Source organism: Haliaeetus leucocephalus, unplaced genomic scaffold (genome assembly GCF_000737465.1).
Source record: "Haliaeetus leucocephalus isolate CR32 unplaced genomic scaffold, Haliaeetus_leucocephalus-4.0 Scaffold68, whole genome shotgun sequence".
NCBI classification, from domain to species: domain Eukaryota; kingdom Metazoa; phylum Chordata; class Aves; order Accipitriformes; family Accipitridae; genus Haliaeetus; species Haliaeetus leucocephalus.
This window is the reverse complement of record NW_010972504.1, coordinates 2532131-2559335: the sequence shown is the minus strand read 5'-3', so window position 1 is coordinate 2559335 and position 27205 is coordinate 2532131. Positions and strand designations below refer to the sequence as shown.

General features: G+C 40.5%; 1 protein-coding gene across 2 annotated transcripts in view; it reads left to right on the top strand.

Annotated features, from left to right (window-relative positions):
* The window catches only part of SRGAP2 (SLIT-ROBO Rho GTPase activating protein 2), a 107726-nt gene that overhangs the window by 47088 nt on the left and 33433 nt on the right, over window positions 1–27205 (top strand). Inside the window, exons 3-8 of one of the 2 annotated variants that reach the window (XM_010579235.1) lie at window positions 139–301; window positions 15198–15260; window positions 18942–19157; window positions 20054–20182; window positions 24930–25151; window positions 26823–26924. In XM_010579235.1, the coding sequence (XP_010577537.1) occupies window positions 139–301; window positions 15198–15260; window positions 18942–19157; window positions 20054–20182; window positions 24930–25151; window positions 26823–26924 (895 nt within the window). Of the gene's footprint in view, window positions 1–138; window positions 302–15197; window positions 15261–18941; window positions 19158–20053; window positions 20183–24926; window positions 25152–26822; window positions 26925–27205 lie in introns of both variants that reach the window. The other variant, XM_010579228.1, reaches the window with a different exon arrangement.

The window sequence follows — 27205 nt, the reverse complement described above, 5'->3', positions numbered from 1 at the left end:
CCTCTCCCTCAGTAAATCCATACATCCCATAGCTGAGTTTCTAGTGTTTATAGATGTAGAACATCATGAACAGAATAATTTTGTCCCCTTCAGGTAAAGTCCTATCCAATTCTTGTTTCTATTTTGTGTCCTTTATAGGAAGGATCAGAATGTGCTATCGCCAGTCAATTGCTGGAATCTCCTGCTAAATCAAGTGAAGCGAGAGAGCAGGGATCATACCACCCTAAGTGACATCTATCTCAACAACATCATCCCGCGCTTTGTCCAGGTCAGCGAAGATTCGGGGCGCCTGTTCAAGAAGGTAACTGAGTGTTACAACACATGTATTTTTGTTTGGGCCTTCTGAAATACAAAGTTTTGGCTATTACTTCTGGTGGAAGTAATTTATTGTTGACTCTGCCTAATACATGGTGCTTTTTTTCCTCTTTGTGGATAACTATGCTTGACTTACCTTTGATTTCTTTAGTAATTTTCTTCTAGTATTCTAGGATTTTCCCAAAAGTGGTCGGTTGAGATTTGTTGGTCTAAATTCAGGCCATGTTTTTTCCTCTTAACAAGCTCACAGTTTTGTATGCATTCTGAAAATTCTATTAAACAAGCAGAAGCCCTCCAGGTCTTCAACTCTGAATATAATCAAGAACAGCTCTCTAAAGAGAAATTTGTATCTGCCATGGAGGAGAAACTACTGTTAAAAGAAAAATTAGGGAGAATTCCTACCATGCTAGATAATAAAAGGTTGTATTGTCCTTCTCTGGAAAAAGGAGAAAATGCAGCTGAAGTCTCTTTTGTTAGCCTTGTCCCCTTTCTCTCCCCTTGATTTCCACCTGGAAAAAAAGGTGGGACAGTGTGTGAGGGTATTTTTCTCTTAAGAATCTGTTCTTCCAGTTGAAGAAACACGATATGGAAGCTTTGAAACTCTATTAAATGGTAATGCCTAGTCTCTTCAGACGTCTGTCAATCGCCGTAACATCTGCTAGTTAACATGTTAAAAACACTGCAATTCTACCTTTGAAAGCAATTTCTCTTCCCCCACTCCCCACCCCCTTGCAATGTGTCATGATCTTGGAGAGTTATTTCTGTTATTGCAAGGCCTAGAGAAGGGAGTTGCAGAAGGACTCGAGCTTTCTGATGAATGCTTTTATGGAGACTCATCCTAGACCACATTGCCTCTGAGAGAAACGGAAGAGGAACACTTCTGATAAAAAAAAACTCCTAGCGTACTTTCATGTCTGTCTTTGCCTTCAGTGGTGTCAGTTGTTATATTAAAAAAGAGTCATGTGAGTAGTTTGTGACTTTAAAATTAAAATCTGTTTAGGTGCAGTCAGCAGTAATTGGAGTCCTCGTTGGCTTTTCACTCTGGTCTTGACAGTCTTTTGAAATGTCTTGAGGAGAGAGTGTTCAGATATTTCTTAACATCTCTATATTGCTTTAACTGATAAAGAGAGTCTATGTAATGCAGTCCCTTTAGACCGCTAGAAGATGAACAATGCTCAATATTGTGTGTGATATTTCATGTCAAGATGCACTTGAAGGAGCAGCATCTTGTGTGTTACCTGGAGAGCAGAATGCATTTGCTCTTTTACAGCAGGTATTTGTGTGTGTTGGCAACTGATTTCTATGGGAGAATGAAAATAAGTGCAAGTGCACTGTTGCGTTCCTTGTCCTCTGCATATTTCTTGAATTTTTAATGGATGGCAACGGATTATGAAAAATAAAGTGTTACATTCTGTTTGTCTTTTACTTCTTTTTTTGAGATATTGCCCAAGCAGAGGAGGAACCTTCTCTTTTTCAAGTAACGTCACACTAAGGCCTTTTTGACCTTTTAAAACTTCCTGGTAATTACATTATGGTTGATTAGACACTTACATGGGATTATTGAATGGCAGTTACTCTTCAATTCCTTTAATCCTTCCAAAGGATAAGTAATCTCCCCACTGAATTTCAACAAGGGCTGTGCTTGAGGAAGGTGGCTGAGAAAATGCCTCAGCAAAGAAGTACATGGAAATTGATATTATCCCAGTTTGGCTGGAAACTAGCATCTTAATTTTCAGCCCCTTGTATAAGCATGGTTTTGCCCTGTTTTGTTTTATTTGGGGCAGTAGGACTGGAATAAAAACAAACAAATAACCAACCAACAACAAAATACCCTTCTGGTTTCTTTCTCACAAGCCAAATGCAAACTCTGTATTAATTTGTGCAAACAAAAGGCACTTGTTACTAAATTCCAACTACTTGTTGTCTGACTGTTTGCCAGGCATACCAAACTGGCTGAAGGCCAAAACAGGTATTAGATTACTATTCCACTTGTGCTGGGTGGTTAAAAACAAAAATTGCATCCTGTCTTATCTAGAGTGTCACATAGTTGAGTAAGATAGCACCTGATAAATAAAGAAATTTGGCTGAACATGGACCTGCTGCTACTTGTGCTGTTTCACTAGAATCTCTTACCTTCCCGAGCTGCAAGCAGCAGCATGAAGTGGTACAAAAGCTACTATAGGCTAGAAAACAGATGTGGTGTGTTGCAAATCAGCTTTATATTCCATGGATTTAAAGAAAATGCTATCCATTTATAAAACCCCTATGTAGCATGCTTGTAGTACTCAGTATATCCCAGGAACAGTACAGACAATCTCTCTGGACCATAAGCAGACAAGTGGTACCTTGTCCCTGTTTTTTCATCCAGGAAAAGTGGATGAAGTCACTTATCCAGGGTTGCTCAGCAAGTTGCTGGCAAAGCCAGGATGCCTCTCTGATCAGTATCTGTAGGAATTGAAGGGGAATAATTAGGTGACTCAGCAAGATGTTTAGGAGTGGCATATATTTTTGTGCCTCTAACCGGAAGTTAAAACCATGCTAGCCCAAAGGGAAATTAGTCCTATTGATGAGAAAATCTACAGGAACATTCTCCTCCCTCTCCCCTGTAGCTTCTCCCATCCTTTTTTAAACTTTTGAGACATCCTTTCCCATTTTTTAATGGAGAAGAGCTACCATAGTATGTGACAGCTCAGAAAACTGAGCACTTTTTAGCAGTCTTGAAACAGATGTAGTTTATACAGGAGCTACATGGAAAATAATGCTACTGTGCCATGCTGCAAAACTTCCCATGAAGCTGTGGAAGGCAAATTCAGAGGTCCCAATCAAAAACCAAATGTGACTGAGCTCTGAATGGCATAGCTGAATTAGTGTGGTGCTACATCTCAGCAAATTTATGTAGCTTCTTCACAGATCTAATTAGCCAGGCTACGTCAGTGAAATAACTGGCTGTATTACTTCTGAGACCTGAGTTTCCTGCCTCTCTTGTGCCATGCAGTCGTTCCAGCTTATTCACTGATTCCACACTATCTCCTGTGTGGTGTAACACATGCAGTATGGTCACGCTAAAATGCACTGCAGTTTAATGAAATGCAGCCTGCAGGAGGAAGAGCCTTAGCTGTGTTGCTGTTAGGGCACTCAGGTTTAGCTTAACACAAGAGCCGTTTTTTACTGTTTTCCAACAGAAATTGTAGCTGTTTGAATTGTGCTGCCAATCTTGCTGCTGGTTTGGGAGCTCTCTGTCCTTGTGTCATGCTACCCAGGGAATCTATGTCAAAAACAAGGACACATTATTATTTGAAAGTCTGAGGAACATTATTTTTACATTTCTCTTTGGAAAATACCTTCTCAAAAAAGTTATACATGTGTCTGGCTGATTGCACGTGCTCTAGTAACGTTTAGGAACTACTCACTGGGTTGTAAATAATGCTATGAAATATGAAGAGGATAGTGATATAGAGATCCCTATTTGCTGAGGGCAGTTGGGATAAAATCCTGAGACATGAGATCTTTTTCTTGGGCTATTTATAATTTAGGGCTTTCTCAAATCAGTGCTTTGTATCATGCTGGGATTGAGCAGGTGAGCTAGGAAGGACAGACAGGGTAAAAAGGATGCACTTAAGATCCCTTTTGGTGCTAAACTCTTGAGTTGCTCTATCTTGCACTGTCTGAAGTGGTGAGCTTTTTCAGACGAGAGAGATCTAAGTACAGCGTGCAGCCGTAATCCAGCCTTAAGGCTACAAAGGGCCTGGATGGGTGTGATAAGGTCTGTGCTGGGAAGGAAACACATTGTCAAGGGCAGTGGAGATGCAGAGGGAAGCGGGGTGGGAGCTGGCTGTGTTGCAGCGGGAGCAGCGTGAAGCCTGATGTGGGCAAACCAGGTCTCTCTTTATCAGGAAGAGTATCAGTAGTCGTGGCAATGTGGGGTTTTTGTCTCTTCCAGCGACTGCGGTGGAGAATCATCAGGCTGAGACACTTTCTCATGTGTTCACTCTTGGACCCCTCGGACCAGTTATACAAAGGGCACAGCAATGCTGACAGTTGAGCTTGGATGGGTCTGTCTTGATATCAGTGTACTTCTGAAATTCCAGTGGTCGTGCCTGCATTGCACACAGGTTTTCAGAGGGTTTATGTTCACAGTGTTTGGATTCACAGCGTCATGGGAAGCCTGCATGGTCTGTGGCTTTGTCTCATGCAGTTTTTCTGTTCGTGTCTTATGATGAAGAGATCCCTCTCCAGGGCTGTGTTACGATGTGGAGGGTCTTAGTTGTTTGAGTGTTAGATGGAAGCCTGCCAGCCACTTCAAAGGTATCTTTGCTGATAAGAGAAGCTGTGTTTGCTGCCAAAGCCAGCACTGAAGTGGTGCTGGATGTATAGTGTGTGTCAGCCCTGTTTCTTCCTGGCTCTTGGATATGTTTACTTCCTCGGTTAGCTCTCCCTGCAAAATCTTTGCATGTCTGAGCACTGGGCTGTTTGCATCAAACGTGGTTTTATATCTTATTGGAAACTTGCAACCTAATGCGTAGGTATTCTTTGAACACTGTACTCTTTCCGTACCCTTTGTTTTGGTTTCTCCTGAGGAAACACTTTTACATTTCAGTAAAAGATGTCGTCAGTAAGGGGCTTGCTACTATAGCAGTCTTGCAGATGAATCCTGTTGGCATCAGTGGGGATCTGGTGTTTGGCTTCAGCGGTGCTGCTGGCCCCAGGAACGATGTCAGTGCAATTCTGTGCTACTACAAAAGAAAAGGAAGATAAATGGTGAAATAAATAACCTCTCTCTTGAGCAAATAAAACTGGAAGGGAACTGGTGGAATTGTCCTAATAACAAATTGTTACACCTTGCGAAGGAGGTAATATTTTCTTATTTGTCCAGTAGTTAATGACGTAGCCCTGGGTTTCATACACGGTTGAAGTTTAAAGCCCATGTGCCACCCGGCATTGCTGTTCTGGTCACCTCTCCCTCTCCTGGAAGACTGTCCTGCTTTGATGTCAGCACCTGTTCTTGTGCACGCTCTGTTTCATTCCTCCATCTACTTTTGTAGAGAGCACTGCTTTGATTTTTTCCTGCTTATCCTCCTTCAGTGTGGCCCTTTTATTTATATATTTTTATATATGTAGTCAAAATGTTTTTCTATTTGAGCTGACTCCCGTTTTGATTTGCCCTTTTTTCCCTTTTCTCTCTATCCCCCTGTCACCCTGTTGTTTTAATGTGGCCCTTGATTTCTCTGCATGGTACAACCTTTCTGTTTCTCACATGGTTATCAGGTTTTCTTGCCTACGGACGTGTCTTTTTAGTGGGATCGCTTGGTATTATTTATATATGTATAGCCTTTTGAGAAGCAGTCTCTTTAATTTGGTACCTTTAATCACTCTGTTGTCTCTTTGAGATTTCTCTAGAAGTAGACTGATAGTCTTGTTCAATTTTAAGGAAAAAAAAAATCTTTTAAAAAGAATGGGCTGTGGAAGCCTCAGTCACTTTGAGCAGTTTCTGAACAAACTGATTTTTTTCAGTTTGACAGATTTTTGCATAACAAAATTGTGAAGTAATTGGAAAGTGTTAATAGGCAGAAAGACAGATTTATTCTGCATATGTGTAAGCTCCTGTGTCTGGAGGGGCCTCAGGACAGGCAGTGGCTGTTAGTCGGATGCTTTTTACAGCTTTGCCTCTAAATAGAGCCAGGTACCTTCTCAGCATCTGCCTGCCTTGCTGTTATGTGTCCCTTTCTTGCAGCGTTGGTCCTGCTGTGTTTATACCATAGGTCTTCTGCTGTATTTTTAACTTGGGGGTCCTTGCAGCAGTGCTAATTGGGAGGCTCACTGGAGATGCTCGGAGCTGTAACCCTGTCCTGCCCTGCTGTCTAGCTTGTACAGGTGGATGTGTCCTTTTGGTATAGAGTAGTGGGGACAGGGAAAAGTGGTTGCCCTACAAATCTTGCTTTGAGAGCATAGCATTCCTTTACACTATTGTATCAAGTTCAGTTGTGATATTTATGGGGAGAAAACCTTGTAAGGAATGAAGAAAACAAAACTGGGGATTTGAAATTTGCTTCCTGTTTAATACCGTTGATAGTGGAAAAAATGGTTTATCTACAAGTACACTGCACAGTATTTGATGTGAAATGAAAAATGCACAATGAGTTGGCTAAAAGGCTTGCAGTAATCAAGGAAGAAGAATTATTAATTCTCTTAAGGGGTCTGTGCCAAAGATGACCTACTTTACAGCTGCAGTATGTCTCATTGCTACAGTGGTACCAGAATATGAAAAATATTAAAATACACCACACATGCAAAAGCCACGCAAATGAAAGAAATGCACTGGCCAAAATGCTGGGCATTTAAAAAATATTTCTCCATAACAGCGTAAACACATAAATATAGAAATGCCGTAAGTAAAACTGTCACTGAGGTGTAGAGTTGGTAAGTACGTGCTATATCCCTCCCTGCTCTCACGCTTACATCCTTACCCACTGCATCTTCCTCTGCCTTAGGTGCCTTAGGAAATAGTAATGTTGAGTTCTTTACTCTTTTCCCAAAAGTTAAAGAACACAGAAGCCTGTTGTGCAATGATACTTTCTGATTTCTCACTGGGGAAACGAAATCTCCCGGTTTTCCTACCTGCTTATTTTTAGAACAAGTGGAACGGGGGAAGGGAGAGGGAGTGAAATAATTTGTGTAGTGCTCTTATCTGAGTTAGCAGTACGTAAATCTGCTTCTGAGTTATGATACCCCCCACCTGTAAGTGGAGTGGATGGTTTCTGTTGTGCTGCTAACACTTTGTACCTGCTCAGATGCAATGGTGCGATCAGAGCCTATTGCCCTGGGTGATGTACTGGATACTGAAAGCTACAGCTGGAGTAGTTTTACTGCATATGTTACAGGCTAAAAATGTCACTTCTGCATATAGACTGGGCAAGGAATACACTGCATTTGACCCTATTTAATGTGTGAAAGTAGTCCATTGTTATTACATTTTGTTTCTCATTTCCTGTATGCTTACGTTGTCTTTCACTACACCAGTATGCTCATCTTTATTTTGCTGCAGTGTGAATTCAGGTCAACCAGGAACAAGGGAACAGCAGTTGTACACTCCAGGTCATTCATCTGACTCTGATCCCTCCAGTCAGTTTTTCCTAGAGATACATCACAGCAGTTTGAAAAAGGGTATTGGGGAAGTTGGTAGCACAAAGCTGTCGTGCAGAGCATTAAAAGTGTGAGCAGAATTACAGAACGTTACTTCCAATATTTTACAGGACTTCACCACTTGCTGGTAGGTCTTGCCACCTTCTGAAGCCCGTTTCGCATGCGGCTCATTCAATGAGAGCAAATGTAGCTGGCTTCACAACAAGAATGAATGCTCTCAGCCATAAAATTGCTTGGTTGGTTGGGATTGAGTGCCTGAAGCCCAAGATTCAATAGGATCAGCACAGAATTCTGCAAAAAAAAAAGGAGAAAAAGGGCGTGAGGTTTGTTTGGAAGCAACTCTTTCAGCCCAGAGCATGGGAGGCAGCGGTGTGACGTGGTTTCATGTAGGAATGGCTTTTCAGAGTACACTATTCCGCTGTAATAAGGAAAATGCCTTATTACTGACATAGTGGTGAAACAACTCACTAGTGAAATGGTGGAGAAAACTAGATAATACAACTGTAATTTAAATATGACTGACCAATGCATAATGGATCATTAAACTGGAAACTGATGATCTATCACCCAAAATATGCATGTATATTGTATGACATAGATTTTGTTTTCCTAGCTTTTCTTAAATTCTGGAGAGTTTGAAGCAGTCTTTACAGAATTCCTGTTCTGTAGGGCCATGTGATAATGGCCAAGCACTTTATCCGTAAAAGTTGTGGGAGAGACTTGCATAAAACTTGCACAGACTTTAGGTAGCTTACAGGCTTTGTTGGGAGCACATCCTTGTAAAATAAGGGGTACATGTATAACAAATGGATTGGATTGATGGTGATGATGGAGTACTTCCATACAGTGAAGCTAGTTGATTGTTTAGATGAGAACATGAAGGTGATTCATTCATTTGCGTGCAGTAGCACATATGATTTAAGGCAGGCCTGTTTAAAAAAAAGAAAAAAGAAAATTATCAAGAATCTACCTGTAAAGAATTCTAAACTTTAATTAGCAAATTATTTTTAAGTGCCACATGTATAATCTAGGAAAATTTCACCTGGCAAGCCATCTCTTTATCAAACTTTGTAAGTAGATGTTACCTAATGCATAATAAATACCCTGTATTGTAACCTTGATTTAGACAGGAATAAAAAGGTTCTTGCACTTCTGTGAATTTCCTCACTGGTCTCAGCAAGAAGTCAATCCACTTGCCTCCCATCTCCCGCTGTTGATTCAAAAAGCATTAGAACATTTAATATTTGTTTTCCACCTAGGTATATTTAATTATTCCTTTTTGAAAGATGTAGAGAAATGGTCTTGTTAGAGAGCAGTTTTCTGAATCAGCAGATTTGTGTTCCAGTTCCAGCCCTGTTACTGGCTAACGTAATTTTAGGCAACGTATTAGGTAAAATCTCTTATCTCAGTATGTTACGCATTCACCCACCAGTGGTTTCTGAGTGCTTCCTTGCTGTTGTTGAGTTTATACAGAAAGCATCTTGTGAACTTCACGGTATGTTTGTTTTGAAGCCGTACCATCTTTCTATCAGATTTGGAACTACGTTACTGAGGCTTGAGATCCGGGGCATAAAATGTTGACAGCATTCCTTAGCTCTCATATTTATTATCCCCCCTAAATATTTTGAAGCTGAAGTCGTTAATGTTTGGTGGAATGCGGAACAGCCAAGCGAGTGCTGCAGTAGATCCCAAAAACATCTTGATTAAATTAGAGGGGAGGTGGAGGGGAGGAGGGCTGGAACAAAGAGGCCGTTGAGAAGCTGGCATGGCGTGCTGGGAATTTATGTTCCAGCGAGGGGTGGCAGCAACCTACAGCTCTGCACATGGTGCATATACACCCTGTTGTAACAAAGGAGTATGTGTGCATGTGTGAGTGTGTATGCTTATGCATGTGCACGCACGCACACTTAGGGCAACTTCTTTTGCTTTCCTGTTTTGGGTTGAAGAAAAGGCTTGAAAAAGGCAGCTTGTGAGAAAAATACTGAGCTTGCAAGTTAGCACTCCTGGGCAACAGTTATTGTTGTCACCGTGCTGAAATGACTTTCTTGTGCTCTTGGGTGCTGTTGATAATTTTCCTGATTTGCAGAGAAGAGGAAGGCTGTGTTTATCACTGATCAGCACGTACTTTTGCAGCAGCACAGGTGAGGTTGTGCTGACGCCCTGCTGATCCCCTTCCCCAGCCTCAGGCGTGTGGTGGGTTCCCATGCTGTGCCATCTTGCAAGACCATTAATGGTGCATATCAAACTAGATAATCTCCCAGATCAAGAGGACAAGTGTTTAGCCCTGATGGGATAAGAAAGAGACAAGATTTGTGGGGACACCCCCTCCCCACAAGCACGCACAGTTTATTATTGGAGACAGTTAGGTAAGATTTTGTGGCACAAGCCCTTCCTCGGGCTTTTCTAAGGGATTTACAAATAGACTCTAGTTGCAGGTACAGCCAGGAATAGATAATAATAAAATTTATCAGATTTTCCTCTGCTTTTATTTATCGCTTTTTTCCTGGAAGACTGTTTACAAAATGAATCACTCTAAACTCTGTCTGCCTTTGAAAAACATAATATATAATTTGATGTTGAAATAGAAATTGATACCTGGAGATGTTTGCAACTGCAGAGACTATGTTGTTGTTTTGTCTTGGCATACATTTTATTCGTAATTCCACACCATATTCTATCATGATCTTGAAATCTATTATGCCCGTATGGCAATGGTTAAGGTCAGCAGCCCTTAATCTGCATGTACTTTGAACTCCATGGGACCTCAGAAAAGTTCTCGTTGTGCATCAGGTCTACCACCCTCTACAGCACTTGAGCAACAACTTTGATAATGTCTAAGGCATTTTCTTTTGACTTTCCCAAGCTAACCGTTCTGCTTCCTCCAATGTATTTTCATTTATCAGGGTCACCTAGCTCAGCTTTTTTCTCTTAAACCTTTTTTGTTGGTGGAATCAGTATGGGGAGCAGCATTAAATTAACAGTGTTCATTGCATAGCTCTTGTTTTCATGACACCTGTGATCTATCTTACCTTCATCTTAATGTAAGGTTTTTTCCAGTCCAGCAATCTGGCAGTTTCTTTCTTGAGAGCTCATTTGGAAGCACAAAGAGTTTTGTGTTTTGACAATTTGGCACTTACACTTCTTTTCTTCTTCAACCTGAATATGCATTAAAAAATTCATTTTAATCTATTTCGCATAATTGATGCTTCAGCAGTTTGTACAGTGAATGAGCAATTTTATGCAAGAAATAAGTAAATGGGCTGAAAAGAGCCGGGTGAAAGGCAGATGATTGGTCCAGTCCAAGCAGTTTAACCAGCACAGTGAAGTGTGCTGCTGAAAAGCTGCTTCTGTGTGAAAAGTTCAGTGCTCAGGGCATTTAAAACAGACCCAGCCAGTCACTTTCATTAATCATCTCCCATATTGAGAAAAAGGCAGTCATAAAATCTTTGCAACCCATATCACTGCAGTGATGAGCAGCAGCTTCAGCTTTTTTTCTGCTTTCAGAGATGAAAAAACTGTAAATCTTGTTTCTTTAAACTCTCTTGGAGATTGGGAATCACTGACTTTTTTGTTTTCTTTAAATTAAAGACTCCTCAGAAAAAGCAGGATGCTCCCCTTTGTCAGCATTTGTGTCAGACACTTGTTTTTCCAGTAGTGCATCTGGCCACCTGGGAAGCAGGTTTAGGAACATGGGACTGGAACATATGAAAATGCAGAGGACCCACCCTTGGATGCTTCTGCTTGTACGTCCCATTGCGCTGCCAGTAGTGCGATGCCAGGCTGGTCTGAATGGGTCACAACATACATAAACAGTCTATAATAAACCATCTATCATCTCAGAAACACAGTAAACTCTGAGCACTGCTGAACTGGACGGTATTCAAAAAAGGATAATATTAAATTATATAATCTTTCTCTTTTTGCTTTTTAATTTATGAGTTTGTTTTTTTTTCTCATGGCTTAATGCTATCTTGACTTCTTAGGCAGAAATAGTGGTTTAAGTGTGGGTTTGCCTGCATTACCTCTTCATCTTTTTATTTTCCTGAACTTTGTAGGCATAAATAATCTTGAACCTATCAAATTTGCTTAACCCAGTAGATAGTATATACTTCTAACATGCAGAGCGCGAAGGTTCAATAAGGCAAGCACTGCCTTAGTAGGTAGTGAACGAGTAAAATCTATAAACTGAATAAAGTTATTCTTGTTACATGTAGCAGTAGATGCATTTGCACTTTCTAATTAGTGGGAAAATGTGGAGAAAACATAGTTATTAGATTATGAGTGCTTAAGCCTGCCTGTGTTTTTGTGAATAGAAATGTTAGTGTAGAGAGACAAGATGTCTGCTCTTTTCCTTGGCTTCTCCAATTACTCACCTGGTTGTCTTTCATTAATAAAACCTCAGAAACAGTGGAATTCTGTGTACTTATCTCTTTCCTGCACCTCAGAATGATTAGAGCTATGAAATTACAGGCAGGGGTTTGAAGACGTTAAAGATTGTGCTGCAAGTGCTAAGACTGCATTTCTGAGATTTGTGTCATTAAATACTAGTAACTGTTGGGGTGCTTTCCAGTTAAACATTTTATAGGAGCAAAGCTGTTGAAGCTGGCTGGTTCCTGTGCAGCCCAAGTGGAGACATCATTAGTGAATGTCAGAGATGGATCTGTCCTTTCCCTCTGGATAGTGTGTGCGGTTGGGTTTTTGTTTGGTTTTGACAAGGTAACAAATCCCGGTGTGTCTGTCTGCTCCCATCTCTCCATCGGCTGGGGGAGATGCTACAACGAAACCCTTGGGGATAGACCTTGCCCCCATAGCTTTTCCCTGCGCTCTCCGGAGCTGCTGGTACGATTCCTTCCCTTCCACCAGACTGAGAGGAACATTTTGTCCGATGGCTGACAAAGGCAGCTCTGTTTTATACTTCTCTCCCCACCCCCATTTCCCCCTATTTTGGTACTGAGCTTACAAGGTTGACTCAAAGGCCTCTTCCTCCTGTCGTGGGCTGTACCGCTCTTCATGTAAGAAATAATTGCCTGTTATCCTTAAGTTTGGTTTTTTTGAGGGAGCTTTCCCCTTCAGTTGTGTTTTTGGCCCAATATATGGCTTTATAAAATATCTCATGATTGATCTCTCCCATTTCCCCTCCTCTTCCTTTTTTTCACGCCTTGAAGGGTGCATTGTATAACGCTCTGAACCCAGCAGCTCTGGTATTTGTATAATATGCTTGCTACAAGGCAGGGATGATAACCAGCTCCCTGTCAGAATGGATATGGATTTTCCTGGAATTTCAAAGGATGATTGGGTGTGATAATGTGACCACAGAACAGGGTTGAAGCAGTAAGTTAAAATCATTCCAGCAGCCTGTTCGGGTGAACAGGATAACAGTTGGGACATCACTTCTTGGAGACCTCAACAGCAAAGAAGGGAAACATCTGTTTGGGTCTAACTGTAACTTTATTGGCTTTAATCTCTTTCAATAACTAGGCTGAAAGATGTAATTGCATTACAAATACAGACATTTTCCATGATAATTTACACTCCTGCTATAGAAAAAAGGGATTTGTTGAGGTTTGTGTGCACAGCAGTGCTATGCCATGGCAGCTGGAGACAGCAAGGCTGGAGTGTGTGGCTGCACCTTTGCTTTGCTTTGCAAGGTGTGTCAGCAAACGCTGCCTCAGTGTGCTTTTTGGTGTATCTGAATTTCTCAGCTTTTCCGTGGAAGCTCTTCAGAATGCAAACAGTGACAGTTTTAGCGTGAAATCCTGTCTCTAATGAAGTGAAGATTAATAATACCATTGAACTCATTAAGTAAGAAAGTCTCTTCGCCTTCCTTTGCATACAAGCTATATTGCATGCAGAAACACCTCTTCAGAGAGGGCTTTGCATACAGAGGTGCCGTCCATCAGTAATTACAGATGCACGTCTTTGGACATTCCAGTGTATTTATTAGAAAACCAGAAGCTTAGTTGTTCCTGTTCCTGTATTAGCTAAAGCCAAATGTTTGCCAGAACCGGCTCTTCATGTAGTAGTTGAGTCCAATTGCAATGTAGAAGTGCTGGCCGCTTGTTACCTAGCAGGGAGTTTAAATAAGTAAATATATTTTTAAAATCCGACACTTGGCTGCAGGCTAGTTTGGATGTCAGCTGATTTTGACAAGCAGTCATGTCTATCTGCACCTCTTTTTTCTTTTTTTGTTCATTCTACCGTTTTAGTGAAAGAAACAAGTTCATGAGTCATATAGCCTTAGGTTTAACTAGGCAGCTCACTAATACAAGTGTCCCCCAAGACAGGGTGATTTGTATTGATATGGTTAAATTGTATTATAGTCCTTGTAGTTTAAAAAAAAAACCAACAAAGAAAAAACCCTTTTTGCTTTGTCTATTGAGGTAAATCCCATATTGATTTAAAATTTGAATGGAAATGGGAATGCATGCATGTAAAGCCCCATAAGAGTAAATTTTTTTTTTTTTTTTTATGTTGATGTGGTGGTTCTTTTTGTAGCTGGGGTGATGAAATAGAAAAGTGAAGGAACGTTTGCCAGAGGAAGCTAGAGGGTGTAGCAGGCTATTGTAGTATTTGTGGAAGAAGAGGTAAACTTTTGGTAAATCTCATGGAGACTCAAAGGAGAGATTGTGTATCTGAAAGCACATACTTTTCTTTTTCTTTTTTTTTTTTAAACTCTGAGTGGGTTTATCATACAAAACTAAAAAAAATAATAATACATTGACATTAATACTTTGCTCAAAAATAGACTGCAGGCTCTGTGTAGCCTTTCAAATACAGTCACCACAAACTGTAGTTGGATCAAAGCATCTCCTTCAGTACCAACAGGCAAAAAGACCTGCTGTTGAGCACATGTCCCTGCTCCTCCAGACTTCTCTGTGACAAACACCGCTTCTTCAGCAAGCCGTTTCCACTCCAGTATCCAAGAGTGACCGTTGCCCTAGCGAATCCAGGAAATAGGTTTAATAATCTGTGCAGAAGACTTATCAAGCGAGAGCTGGCAGACACTGGAGTAGGGTTTCCCTCCTGGATCCGTCTCTAAGTTGTAACACCTTGCCAGACCCCACCTGAGCAACCTAGTTTCTTCAAGAATCATCACGATGGGGTGGCACTGGCAACTCGTGATGTGCGTGTGGTTGAGGGACAAGGAATAAGGATAGGAGGGGCAGGCAGTACCAAAGGGCTGCAAGTGAGATGCAAGGTCAAAGGAAAGAGTAGCAGCAGCACTGCCTAGAGAGATGGGAGTGTGAAGGAGGTGGTGGCCAGCTGTCATCGCAGCCTCAGAGTTGGGCTTTGTCAAGGAGGTGCCTTACATCAGCAAAATTGAAGTATTGCCTGTTTTGTGATATGATGTTCAGTAAAGGAGGATCATTCCTGTTGGCTTTCTTATCCTGCGTTTCTTCAGCTTCCATACCGAGCTGTCCTATATTCATAGTTGATCCTGCTAAAATGGGCAAATCTATGTGTTTCCAGGCTTGTAATATTGAAAATCCCACATTCTCTGGAAATTTCCCTGTCTCCATACAGTAGGGCTTTCCTGACTGTGCATATATAACATTTCAGTTTATTAATACGTTTATGCAATTTGACCATAAGTGGCTCTGGTCCACGCAGTTACTGGATTTGTTAGCATAAATAGCGGTGCTTAATTGAGCCTAAATTATTTGTAGATGCAGAGCATGCTCACTTCCTCCGCCTTTTTACCGTCTTCCCCAATTAACTTTCATTTCTCTGTTTTGTTGCAGAGCAAGGAAGTGGGATTGCAGCTCCAGGAAGACCTGATGAAGGTCTTGAATGAACTCTACACGGTAAATCAAACTGATTTCTTGGCATCTTTTCAGGCAGAAGGAAGAAGTGTTTGACTTCTCCCAGCCTGCTGTTACAGCAGAGATTAAGCACCAAGACTGATAAATGTCTGCAGTCGTTGCAGTTTGAGGCAGCTTGTGTTTGCCAGTCTATAGAGTACCATAAATCACACTTTTTCACTCTATCCTTATATTGTTTCAATTCTATAAGTGTTGGCTCCACTTCTCAAAGATCTCACCTTAATGCACACTTGCTGCTAGCTGTAGTGTTGGTTTTAAAAAGAGTAAGAGATAGTAGAATTATTTCCAAATACGCTAAAAATCTTCAGTCCATGGTTTTGTGTGGTCTGAGCATACAAAAGGCAGCATACAGCTTCAGCAGGGGGATCCACTGTGTTTATTTGTTCCTCAACTCATTCAGCAAAACAGCTCCCTTTAGAGTAATAGTCTTCCATCTGTGCTTTTTGCTTCTCAGTATATCCATTGGAGACACCAAGAAAGAGGCACTGCCTCAGAAAGGAAAAGGAATGTGTTCATAAAAGTTCATATGCTGCTTGGGGATTTTTCTTCTCACATAAATGAATGGAAAAGCCTATTGTTCGATTAATTTTTTGCTTTCTGCAGCTGTTACTGAGCTAGTTCTTTTTTAAAAGCAGAACCTACGCACAGTTTTGTTGCTCCAAATATTTTGTCTTTCATCCTTAATGATACCCTGGGTCATTACACTGAGGTACATGTTATTTCCTTCGTTCTTTCAAAAGATGATCCAGGGTTGTCTCTCAAGCCATGGCATATCAACCTTGTGAAGAAATTTGGTATTAATATCGATGCTAGAGTATTAGGGGATTTCCCTGAAACTTCCCATATCAACAAAATGTATAGAAGTGAATTATTTGGCATTGAAGCCAAATATTCAGACTAATCTTTTAGGAAGAAAGGGAGCTCAGGAGTAGGAAAAACGTTCTTGCTGCTGAAATGGCAGTTGAAGAGGTGAGACACTGAATCTAGTTTATGATTTTCCTCCTTTTCTGGGTTAGTGTTTAGCATGACTCTTTTCTGTGGGCAAAGAGGGTTTGTGTTCCTCAACAGGAAAGCCAAGAACGAGCAGTACAGTGGAAGCTGGAGGCACTTTGAAGGTGACCTGTTGTTCGATGGACTGTCGCTGTAGATAGTACAGCCTTCGTTTACAATAGTATGAGCAAACTGCGTTGTGCTCATGTTCCTGAAAGGCAGACAATTTACTTTGGGTATGAAGGCTTTGTAAATGTAGCAGTGCCTGTCTTCAGCGCTGCCTACCTTCTACATCTAGAAATTATTTTTTATTTGAGGGCACAATCTGATTCAACTTTTGAGTCATGTACTTGGATGGGATCCTAAGGAAGAATATAGGTCTGTCTCTAAACACAGACTTTTAGGAACTGAGATTTATTTCTAATCCAAGTTCACATGGCACTGAAGTTGATAAGGTGGCTGATTAGTGGTGTTTACATAGACATATGTAATTATTTCTGCATGCCAGGCTCTGACAGATCATTGAGCCAAATACTGAGTCCTGATAATTTCTCTATCACTGGAAGGAAGATCTTCCAGAATTCAGCCTTTGATAAACAAAGCGATGTAGGGTATTAACTTTTTTAATGTCAGTGCTAGGAACTTGAAATCTGTTTATTCATTCCTTCTGCTGTAAAATTTTAAATTGTCCCTTCACCAGAAAATGTCTTTTCCTTTGAAAAAGCCACTTCTGCTGATCATATGAAAAGATACTTCTTGCTGGACTCAGTTTAATCACTGGTGGGATTGCTTTTATTCATACTTTTAGAAATACTTCCACCTCTTGTTCCGCTGGGTATCCAAAGGATTGGCAGAATCCCTGTTTTCAGACAAAATGGATATGGACAAAGTCTTTAGTTTCCCTACACAGAGAAAATGTAGAGGATTGCTATAACCTGTAAGTTTTTGTCCTGAATTGTCCTGTGCAATCAGTCCTTGACTGTGCTGTTGCCTTCAGCAGGCACTAGTGAGTCAACAGTGACCCCATCACCAAATGTGGGGCAGGCAGAGCTTGTGGTTGCCAATGTGGCACCATCAGTAGGATAAAAGAATTAAAATTGTGATTTCTTTTTCTGCTTCTCTTGCTTTCTGCCAGTTCCACTTTCAGTGATAGAGGAAAAGAAACTACTTTGCATCTATTATTATAAATGCCTGCTTTATAGTCTAAGCATATGCAGGAGCTGAAAGTGTGTGTGTGTGTGTGTGTAAATTATTCAGAAAGTCTCTCTTTAATACTGGCTGCATTCACATTCTCTTTCATGTTTAAATACAACGTCTCTTTGTATCTAAGAACCTATGCTGATCACTGCATAAAGAGAGAGCATGCATCCTACTTACGTGAAATTATGTTATGGTTCAAACTAAGGGGAAATAGGTATAAATGGGTTTTCATCTGAAATAAATCAAATGATTTGCAGGTAGGGTCTTTATTAATGCTGGAATGATACTATTGGGGTGTCTTTATGCAACTGCAGTTTTTGGCCCCCTATCAAAATTATATCATAGTAATGTTTGCTTTGGTATGTGGATTGAATTGCTTTGCATTTGTGGATAAAAGAAGCTAGTTTATATATTATGTCCTTTGGGTTTTTTTGGTTCTGTTTTCTTAACACAAAGCTAGGCATGAATATCCTGTGAAACAAATGTTTGTTGTTTTTTTTTTTACTTTGGGGGATATTTATCTATACTTAAGTATAAAAAATGTGCTATAATAGAAGTTGTCCATATAGTATAGGGCCCAGGTCTCCCTGAGCAAAAGAACCACACTCTGTTATTAGTATTTTTATTACATAAGGTGAACAGAAGTACTTTTACATATCAAATTTGATTTAAACAAATTGAACCTGAGTTGCTCTTGCAGCCATTGTGTTCAGACTATTGATTTGCATACAGTTCCTCAAGACTTGTGATGTTTAAAGGACTGATTCATCCAGATGAGAGACTGATAGGCATCCCTTCTGAAACCTTACCTGCTGATGAAAACCTGTCATTTTCCAACGTTGGCATATAATTTTCTTTGAATAGTAAGGAGGCTAGATTTAGTCTGTATCTCTTTTTTGGTTTTTATGACTCCTTTATTGGATCGTACAAGAAGGCGCATGCCAAAGTTAAACAAAGAAGCAGCTGCAAAATAATCCACTTTGATTTCAGATTCATTTTGAGAGCCACACTTTCATTTGTGCATCTTCTGTCATGCTTTTTCTAGATGTGAAATTTCCCTGAGTATTTTGCCAGTTTAGGTACTTCTAACTCAGAACTAGCAACCAGATCTGACTTGCTGGTCACTGTCCAAATGCCTTTGCTTAGTTAGTATGATATCTTGCATTTAATATTAACATGATGGACAGTTATTATGAAATATTTATGTTAAAGAAACCTACAGTTTTGGGGAGTGCATTGGCCAAATTACAAAATAAAGTGTCACAGCATGTGAATTCTTTCTTAGGATTTTTTCCTCCCTCCTAGCCTGTGAGCTTTCCAGATTCATCTGTTACTGTTCTCCCTAAGACTTTGTCATGCAGATAAAGTAAGGCAAAACATCTGTATGCCTAGTTTGTTTGTTAGGTAAACCCACTTCTTCCTCAGCAAATCGAACTGTGGTGCTCTCTGACTCTTGTGTGTCATTTTCTGCAGGTTATGAAAACCTACCATATGTACAATGCTGACAGCATTAGTGCTCAGAGCAAACTGAAAGAGGCAGAGAAGCAAGAAGAAAAGCAGATTGGGAAGTCGGTGAAACAAGAGGACAAGCAGACACCACGCTCCCCTGACTCAACTTCCAACGTCAAGTTTGAAGAAAAACACGTTCGACGAAGCTCTGTCAAAAAAATAGAGAAAATGAAGGAGAAGGTACTTCCATAGCATTGCTACTGCTTGTGTAGCGTGCCTGAGGAGGGGACCTTTGCAGTAGTTCAACACAGGAGCTACTGAGTTCCCTCCTTTGTGATATTCAAATGCAAGTGTCAGTTTTTTACAAGTTCTAAACATTCAGATTTAGGAAAGGCAAAAGCTAGCAGCAGGCTTGTTTTAGGACAATCAGATACTATTTTGAATTATCCCAGGTTATGCAGGCATGGCACAAAAAGCTAAAATGAGGTTCGAGTATGAAAGTAACAACTGCCTTCTTGGAAGTCATGGTTAACATTTTTTTTTTTCTTGTACAGAGTACAAGATTTTTGTTTACCATTTCACGCCAGCTAAAGATCTGACCTGTGCTACAGGGAGACATGCAGTCCCAAATTGACTTCATGGGCAGAACCAGTTGCCTTAGCAATCGGTCAGTCAGTTAAGCAGTTCAGCGCTAAGATTCAAGCCAATAGAAAGTGAAGAGTTATTTTTGGATTGATTTAGGCTCTGGAAGGACCAAGTTTAGGCCTAGCTTCTGTTGGAAGAGGTGGGGTGCCTGCAGACTACCTGTGGGCTTCTAGCAGCTGCTCTGGTAGTGCTGGAGCTGGGCCATAACCTCATAAACCCACCTCGTTCCTTCATATTCTTCCCTTAATCTTCTCCAACCCTATTTTAAGAGAAGACTTTAAATGCAAAGCTACCTAATATAGTAATGCTTGAAAACATCTAAATAATTGATCTAAAATCTAAGTCTTTGAGTCTTGATAAAACTGGAATCCAAATGAACAAAAACTGTGAGCAGAGTAAGATTTGTTCTGTATTCTCTGGTGTTACTAAGAATGCTATTACTCCTGCTGCACCCCTTTTTAAAATGTATTTTGTTTTTGGTTCTCTTTTAGCGCCAAGCAAAGTACACAGAAAATAGACTGAAGGCTATTAAGGCAAGAAATGAGTATCTGCTAGCTCTGGAAGCCACCAATGCATCTGTATTCAAGTATTACATTCATGACCTGTCTGATCTCATTGATGTAAGTGCTGCTGCTTGGGTGCCTGCAATGAATATCATTGCCATTAACCCTCACATGTGCCTCTCCTTTTTCAACATCTTATATACCAGCACAACTAGTAACCTCTGTACAGCTGTGGAATGATGGTCTTGGATGGGCAGCTCAGAGGGTAACAACAGGCGTGATAATTGGTCATTAAGCTGTTAAGTGAGCTTTTCTTAGATAGCTAAGTCAGAGTTTGTTGCACAGACAGAAGCTTGCACAAGAAACCTGGCATTGAAATGTGTAGAAGGAGGAGTTGCTTAGTTAAAATGAAACTCAGCTTCAGTATCATACTGTTGCTTGACATTTTCTATTTACTATTTTAAGCAACCTGCAGAACTATAACTCAGAAGCACATTTAAAAAAAGAATGTTAACTGGAGAAACAGTATACCAGTTGGTAAAAGAAATCAAGGAAAGAAAGATTTTCTAAAGCTGCTTTTAACTTGTTTTGAAAAATTCCATATATTTCAAGGTTAATGCTTTCTCTAGCATATTTCATAAGAGGCTTGAACCTTCCTGCTTTTTAGACCTTCCATTCTCTGATACCCTGACCACCAGCTCTGCAGTGACTTGATGCATTTCTTCTGTCATTGGGACTGCAGAGCACTTTCAGTCCAGTTCTGAAAGGTGTCAGAGGAGCATCAACAGTGATGGAGGTTCCACTGCTTGCCACTTTGCCATCTCTCTGTCTACGCAAAGAAACAAAGAAATAAACTGGCTATAGAAACCAGTCCCTCATTTCCTTAGAATGAGAATGCTCTCTGCAGAAACTGGGTAATGGAGCAGAAGGTGGAGGGAGCTTGTTTGCCAGCTGCCTGAAAGCTCTCTGTTCTGCAGCTGAATGATGCCCCCAGTATTCAGGGGGCATCAATTCTGCTTTTAGTAAAATGCAGAACAAAAAAACCCAAATCTCTCCTTTTTGAAAACTCAGAAAAACCAGTTAGGAATCCTGAGTTTTTGCACAAATACATAACTGCCCACTTCAACCTGCAGAACTAGAGTACCAAATGCACTGAACATGTTGTGTCTGGGTCAGTGACCGTTGCTTGATCTTACTCTGCTTGCCAAGGACAGCACACTGCCGTCGCTATTAGAAACACTCAACTGCAAAGCCTGAAGGGAACTTTCTTTGTAGGAGGGGGGAGTAATGAGCAGAAGTGTCTCTAGACACAGGCAATAAAGAGCACTCAGATCACTATTAATTAGTCAGCTATTATAATACCTAACAGTATATATAATACATTTATTCAGCTGATCATAAAATCACATGAAGTGCTCTTCTGGTAGGTATTTATTTAAACCTGTCCTTTGGAGGTCAGGATTGTCAGTGCTAGATGGTTTTGAAAAATACCATTATTTAAAAATGTCATGTTTTGCAAAATTGCTGTACTGAAGAGGCATGTTTCATTTATACCTGCTGCCTGTTTAGGAGACCTTTTTTGGTTAACATTTGCTTAACTTGAATTGTGCCATCTTGTTTTTTTAACAAATTATACCTGTCTATGTATTTTTATATTGAAATCTACAAGATAGGGATTCATTTCACTGACATCAGCATAATTCAATTGTCTTCATTTTTTCTTTTAAAATCCTATCTGTAAGGCCTCCCCCAAATACTGCAAATGGGCTTGGTTCAGTTTTCTGCTAACAGACTGTTCTTAGTACGTTATCATGAGTCGTATATAGTAAAGAATCCATTTGGATTTCATAAACCCATAGCAATTTTTAAGCACAGACCTGAGATCTTTCAAGTAGTACATTGACAAATGGAGGTTATCCAGCTTTGAAGGAAGTGCTTCTCTCACTAGATAGTCTCAGCCGTCTCTGAGGCATGGTAGGCAGTGGTGCAAGACAAGAAGCCAAGCTTCTGCAGTATGTGGATTTGTCACTGTTCCTAGAGAGGAGCCATCGTGGCTCTGGGTGAGTCCATGCCCATGTTAACCCCCTTGTGTTCCTTGAAGCATTCAATTTAACACTACATTGCAAGTTCTCATAATCTTTAAAAGAAAAGTACTATCTGCTCTGTTTGCGGAAGAAAAACGTGGGATTGCCTGGGAGCACAGGAGATGGAATTCAGTTATCTCATTGTTAAGACGCAGGGAATATGGATTTACTAATGCCTTTGATCCTGAAGGATCGAAAATTAACAATTATAACCAGCGATGGTTATCTGAAGCATCTGACTTAAATAAAAATGTGATTTTTAAGCCAGGTCTTAATTCTTTTCCTTGATCTAATCATTTGATGATATTGAATTTTGAAATATAATATAAAAGCAATCTTCAAAGTTACTTACAAGTAGATTGTGTTAGGCCAAATAGCATTAAACTTGTCATGTTTATACAACACATTGTGTTCCCCCTCCAATGTGCATGGAAGGATAACAGTGAGTTAATTCTTCATCGTGAGTTAAGAGCAATAAATTGTTCCTGACATAGCCCAGTAGTTTTGAATTTCCTGACTTTGGGGACTGAGACAGCTCTTTGATGCTAATGAAATATTACAGTAATGGGGAAGTTTGTATTAACTCATTTTTATGAAAGGGTCACTAGGACAGAATTTTAAAAAAGATAAAAGCGCATTTGTATGTGTCAGTCCTAATGTTTGGTTTTCTACGAATAGGTGTACTATTGCTGCTTACTCCAGGATCTCATACTTTCCCTTCCAAATGTAAATTGCATTTTAAAACAGAGGGGTCTTTCTCCTTAAATCTTCTGGTTTGGGCCTGTTTGAAAACTGCTATCTGGCAAAGGGTTAATCAGCTGTCATGTTGAGAAGTGAATCTGAATGAGTTATCATTAAATTCTTATAAAAAATTGATTTCCTTGGGGAACGATTCCATCAAACATTTATATAACCCAGAAAAGGGATGACAAGACTGATACATTTATAAATATGGTGCGCTGGACTTTTTAAAATGTTAAAGTGGGGGAGTGGGCTGAAAAATGTTTCCTGTCACTGGCTTCAATAACATAAAGCTAAAAAACTTTGCTGTCTTAATGTAGTCCTGCTGCTAAGTGAGGTGGGGTGTAAAACATTAAGTCTCGTTTGACTTCCCAGTCCCACCAGCGAGCTCCCCTTGTGCAGCAGATGAGCTTTCCTTCTGGACGCAGATGTGTGCTGGCGGAGGGCGAGCGCAGGGAGGACAAGCTGGGTGCCCTGGGTGGGTGTGCAACTGTCTGGCCCACAGCAGGAGGGGAGAAGGAGTGACTGCTCCTCTTAAATCTGAGCTGCTCCTAATCCTGGCTGGACTGTTGGCCCAACTTGGACTAGCTTTCCCCAAATTACTGCAGAGGATGGCACTGTAATGTGCATGCAAAAGAGCAGTAGCTTTGAGTGGCTGTTGATCCAAGACTGCCTCCACACGTGCAAATTCTCAATCAAGCGTCTTTTGTTTGGGTTTTTTTGGCTAGTTTTTGTTCTTTCTGATTGAATGTAATGTCCTTTAATTCTCTGCCTCCAGCCTAACCAGCAACTGCAGCTCTTTTTACAAGACTCCACACCTGCCACAGCTTGTTGGCACAGGAGGCAGGCATCTAGCAGCACTTGGTGACAGAAATTCTGTGAAAGCAGGGAATGGTCCAGTAGTTGCTCTCTTCCCCCCCCCCCCCCCCCCCCTTCCCCCCCCCTTTTTTTTTTTTTTTTTTTGCGTTTGCACACAATGACAGTGATGAGACCCAAATGATGGGTGAGGAGGAGATTTCATGTGAATTTTGCTTACAGAACAGCACAGCAATCAAGCAGATGGTCTCTTTCTTTTTGGATATTCTCCTAGCGTATGTAATCTTGCTTGTAATTCCAAGAAGGTGGGCTCCTTTCTCACTCACTTTATTAGATGTCTGAAAAATTCAGGCTGTTTCTGATCAGCTAATGAAAAGCGCCTTTCTCCCTTCTGAAACATTAAGACTTGGCTGCGCAGCCATGGTGGAGATGAAGCTGCTTGATTGTCTTCCAGTGACATCATCCTGCTGTCAGTAATAGCCAGGAAATTCTTGACCACGACCACTTTTTGCTTGAAAGTTTTTGCTTTTCTGTTTCACCCCAGCAATGAAGTCATCCCAACTGATTGCTTGTTGCTTTTTGGATTTCTCTGTTCTTTATGCCTGTGATGTACAGGTCATGTTCTTGCTTCCTGAAGTACACTGAATTAAACAGTTTTCTTTATCTTGGGTGGAAAAATTTAGATGCAGATTAACCTTTGCAGATGATCCAAATCCTTTGTCTTGTTTCTCTGGGTAGTACTTTAGTGCATTGTTTCCCTCTTACTTTGAGTAATTTTATTTAAGGATTTTGGAGTGTTTTCAATGGGAATCAGTGCCCCTGAAAGTAAAAATCCAAAGAAATACACTGAACGTACCCATTTCTAGGTTGCTTTTTGGTTTTTTTAACAGCATTAAGTGAACTCTCCAGTACTCCATGAGAACTCTGCAAAGTGTTACAATAGTTTAAGCTGTACTTGTCTTGGAGACTAATTATAACATGATGTTGAAATTTGTATGGGATTAGAGGCTGAGAATTCTGTTCAGGGCCAACTCTGAGGACCAACTCTAGTCAAGATGCCTCTGCATTGAATGAGAGATGTGAGACTGCTCTGGTACCCAGAATATGATAAATATCCACGACTTGTTATCCATTTATATAACTTCTGGCTTTGGAAACATTTTAATTTCCATTACAGAATTTCTTCGCTTATTCATATGGAATTGTGTGTCTTTTTCCAGCAGTGTTGTGACCTGGGATACCACGCTAGCCTCAACAGAGCTCTCAGGACATTCTTGTCTGCTGAGCTAAACCTGGAGCAGTCAAAGCATGAGGGTCTGGATGCCATTGAAAACGCCGTTGAGAACCTGGATGCCAACAGTGATAAGCAGCGCCTGATGGAGATGTACAACAATGTCTTCTGTCCGCCCATGAAGTTCGAGTTTCAGCCGCATATGGGTGATATGGTCAGTTTATATTGCTCCTCCGGCTCTAGCTCTGTAAACACTTGCAGCTTTGCCTGTTTACTTCCCTCATCTTTGATAGATAGACCCACTAAAAGGCCACCTGTTTGGCTCTATTTTTGGGAGGTAGAAGGGAGCCTTGGAAAAGGGAGCTGATTTGAAGATTAAGCAGAGGCTCATGGCACAGATGTCTGAATACAACTGACTCTCACTTTTTGACTATCAAAGCTACTGAAGATGAAAATGCTTAATTAGGTATAATACTAAATGTAGATTGGAAACACTGTTTTAACTTTTCATTCAACCCACAAGTTAACCCCTGCACCCTGAGACAGACTCTGAAGTTAGAGATTTGAAGGGGCAACAAAATAAGAAACTTAAATGCTGTGTTTTGAGGCATTTGAGTGTGTAATCTTAGAGCACAAATGGTTTATAGTGGTGCTTTATGCATCTTCATTGTGAGACAAGGCGGTCAGGGGACTTTCATTTTTGGCAATGAAAATCTCTCTCTTTATAGGTTTATCAAGATGTGGTTACTCATCTGGGAACTGTTTAAAGTTGCACAAGCTGAAACCGGTTCTAAATGGGAACACATGTACAATGTAATAATTTAGGTCAATTGGTTGGATTTCTAGATTATCCTGAACACTGAGGAAACACTGTAAGGATGGTCTCTTGCAGCCAGCCTCTTCTTTTGGTCTAAGAATTACAATCGCTGCTTAAGGCTCCTCCTTGTCTCTTCCCTCTTAAGTGAAACCCTCAGACTGCAAATGACATTTCTTGGGTTTTCTGTGCTTTGGTTGTATCCTGTAATATCATGGGAAGAAAAAGAATTACCTGCAGACTGTCATTCGGTTAACAGCTCACATTTGCCGAATCATTTATCTTGGTTCTTCTCAAGGCCAAATGAGTGTTTATAAATGCAAGCTGATAGTCTTGTTGCAATGGTCCTGTGTATACCAGATTGAATATATGATGGCGTACGTGCACGCATGTGATAAAGCTCCAATTCCAATTTCTTTCTTTAAAAAATAGCCTTACTCAATGAGGTCAGCATTTTCCTTTTAAAAAACAACAACAAAACACAACTAAAAGGAAAAGCTGCCTCATGCTGTGAAATAGTCAAGACTAATTCTTAACAGTACGAGGAAGTCCACAGTTCTGGCATGTTTGACAGGTCTCTAGCCTGCTCTTTTTTTTATTTTGACTACCCTGAATTTATCAAATAGTGAATTGTACTTGTTGCTGCAGTGTACAGGTAGTTCAGCTGAGCAAGCTCAGCCACTCATACCCTGCCCCAGGATACCTGGCTAATACATTGAACCAAATTCTTCTTGATGTGCAATGTGATCTAACCTAATATCTGTAATAAAGCACCTTCAGACTTTCAAAACGCATGATGAGCTTACATTTTGGAAAGTAGCTAATTTTTTCTAGTTCTTCTTTGATGTTCATGTTCTCTCTCTTGCTTACTTTTCAATACAGTCAGGAATTTGATATTGATATTTGGTAGAACATGGACCTGTCCACTGGTTGAAATCCAGGGCTACAAAGTTTTAAAATGAAGCACTTTGAAAGATGTTTGCTTGTAATAATTGAATGAAGTAATCACGATGTTCTTGATTATGTGTTTTTTTTCCTAGCCCTCTAAAAGCGGTGCTGTTTCTCTTCCAGGAGTCGCAGCTATGTGCCCAACAACCAGTCCAGAGTGAGTTAGTGCAGAGGTGCCAGCAATTGCAGTCTAGATTATCTACGCTTAAGATTGAAAATGAAGAGGTGAGCTAATCAACCAAAAATCAACAATGCTCTTACCACTTCCAGTGGGGAGTGGGGACTAGTTAAGGAAGAATCTAGTTGCTGTGATCCTCTTTTATGAAGACTTGTGGTAAAATTCCAGAATAAGGCAGCTCAGGCCAGCAGTACATTAGTGTGTGATCTTGCATGAAAGCTGGGTGTGTGGTGAGGATTCCTTAAAATACCTCCACATACCTCTTTTCCCATCCTTAAGTTGATAGGACTGGCTATGTTGCAAAAGTTGTATTTGGATAGCTAAGAGA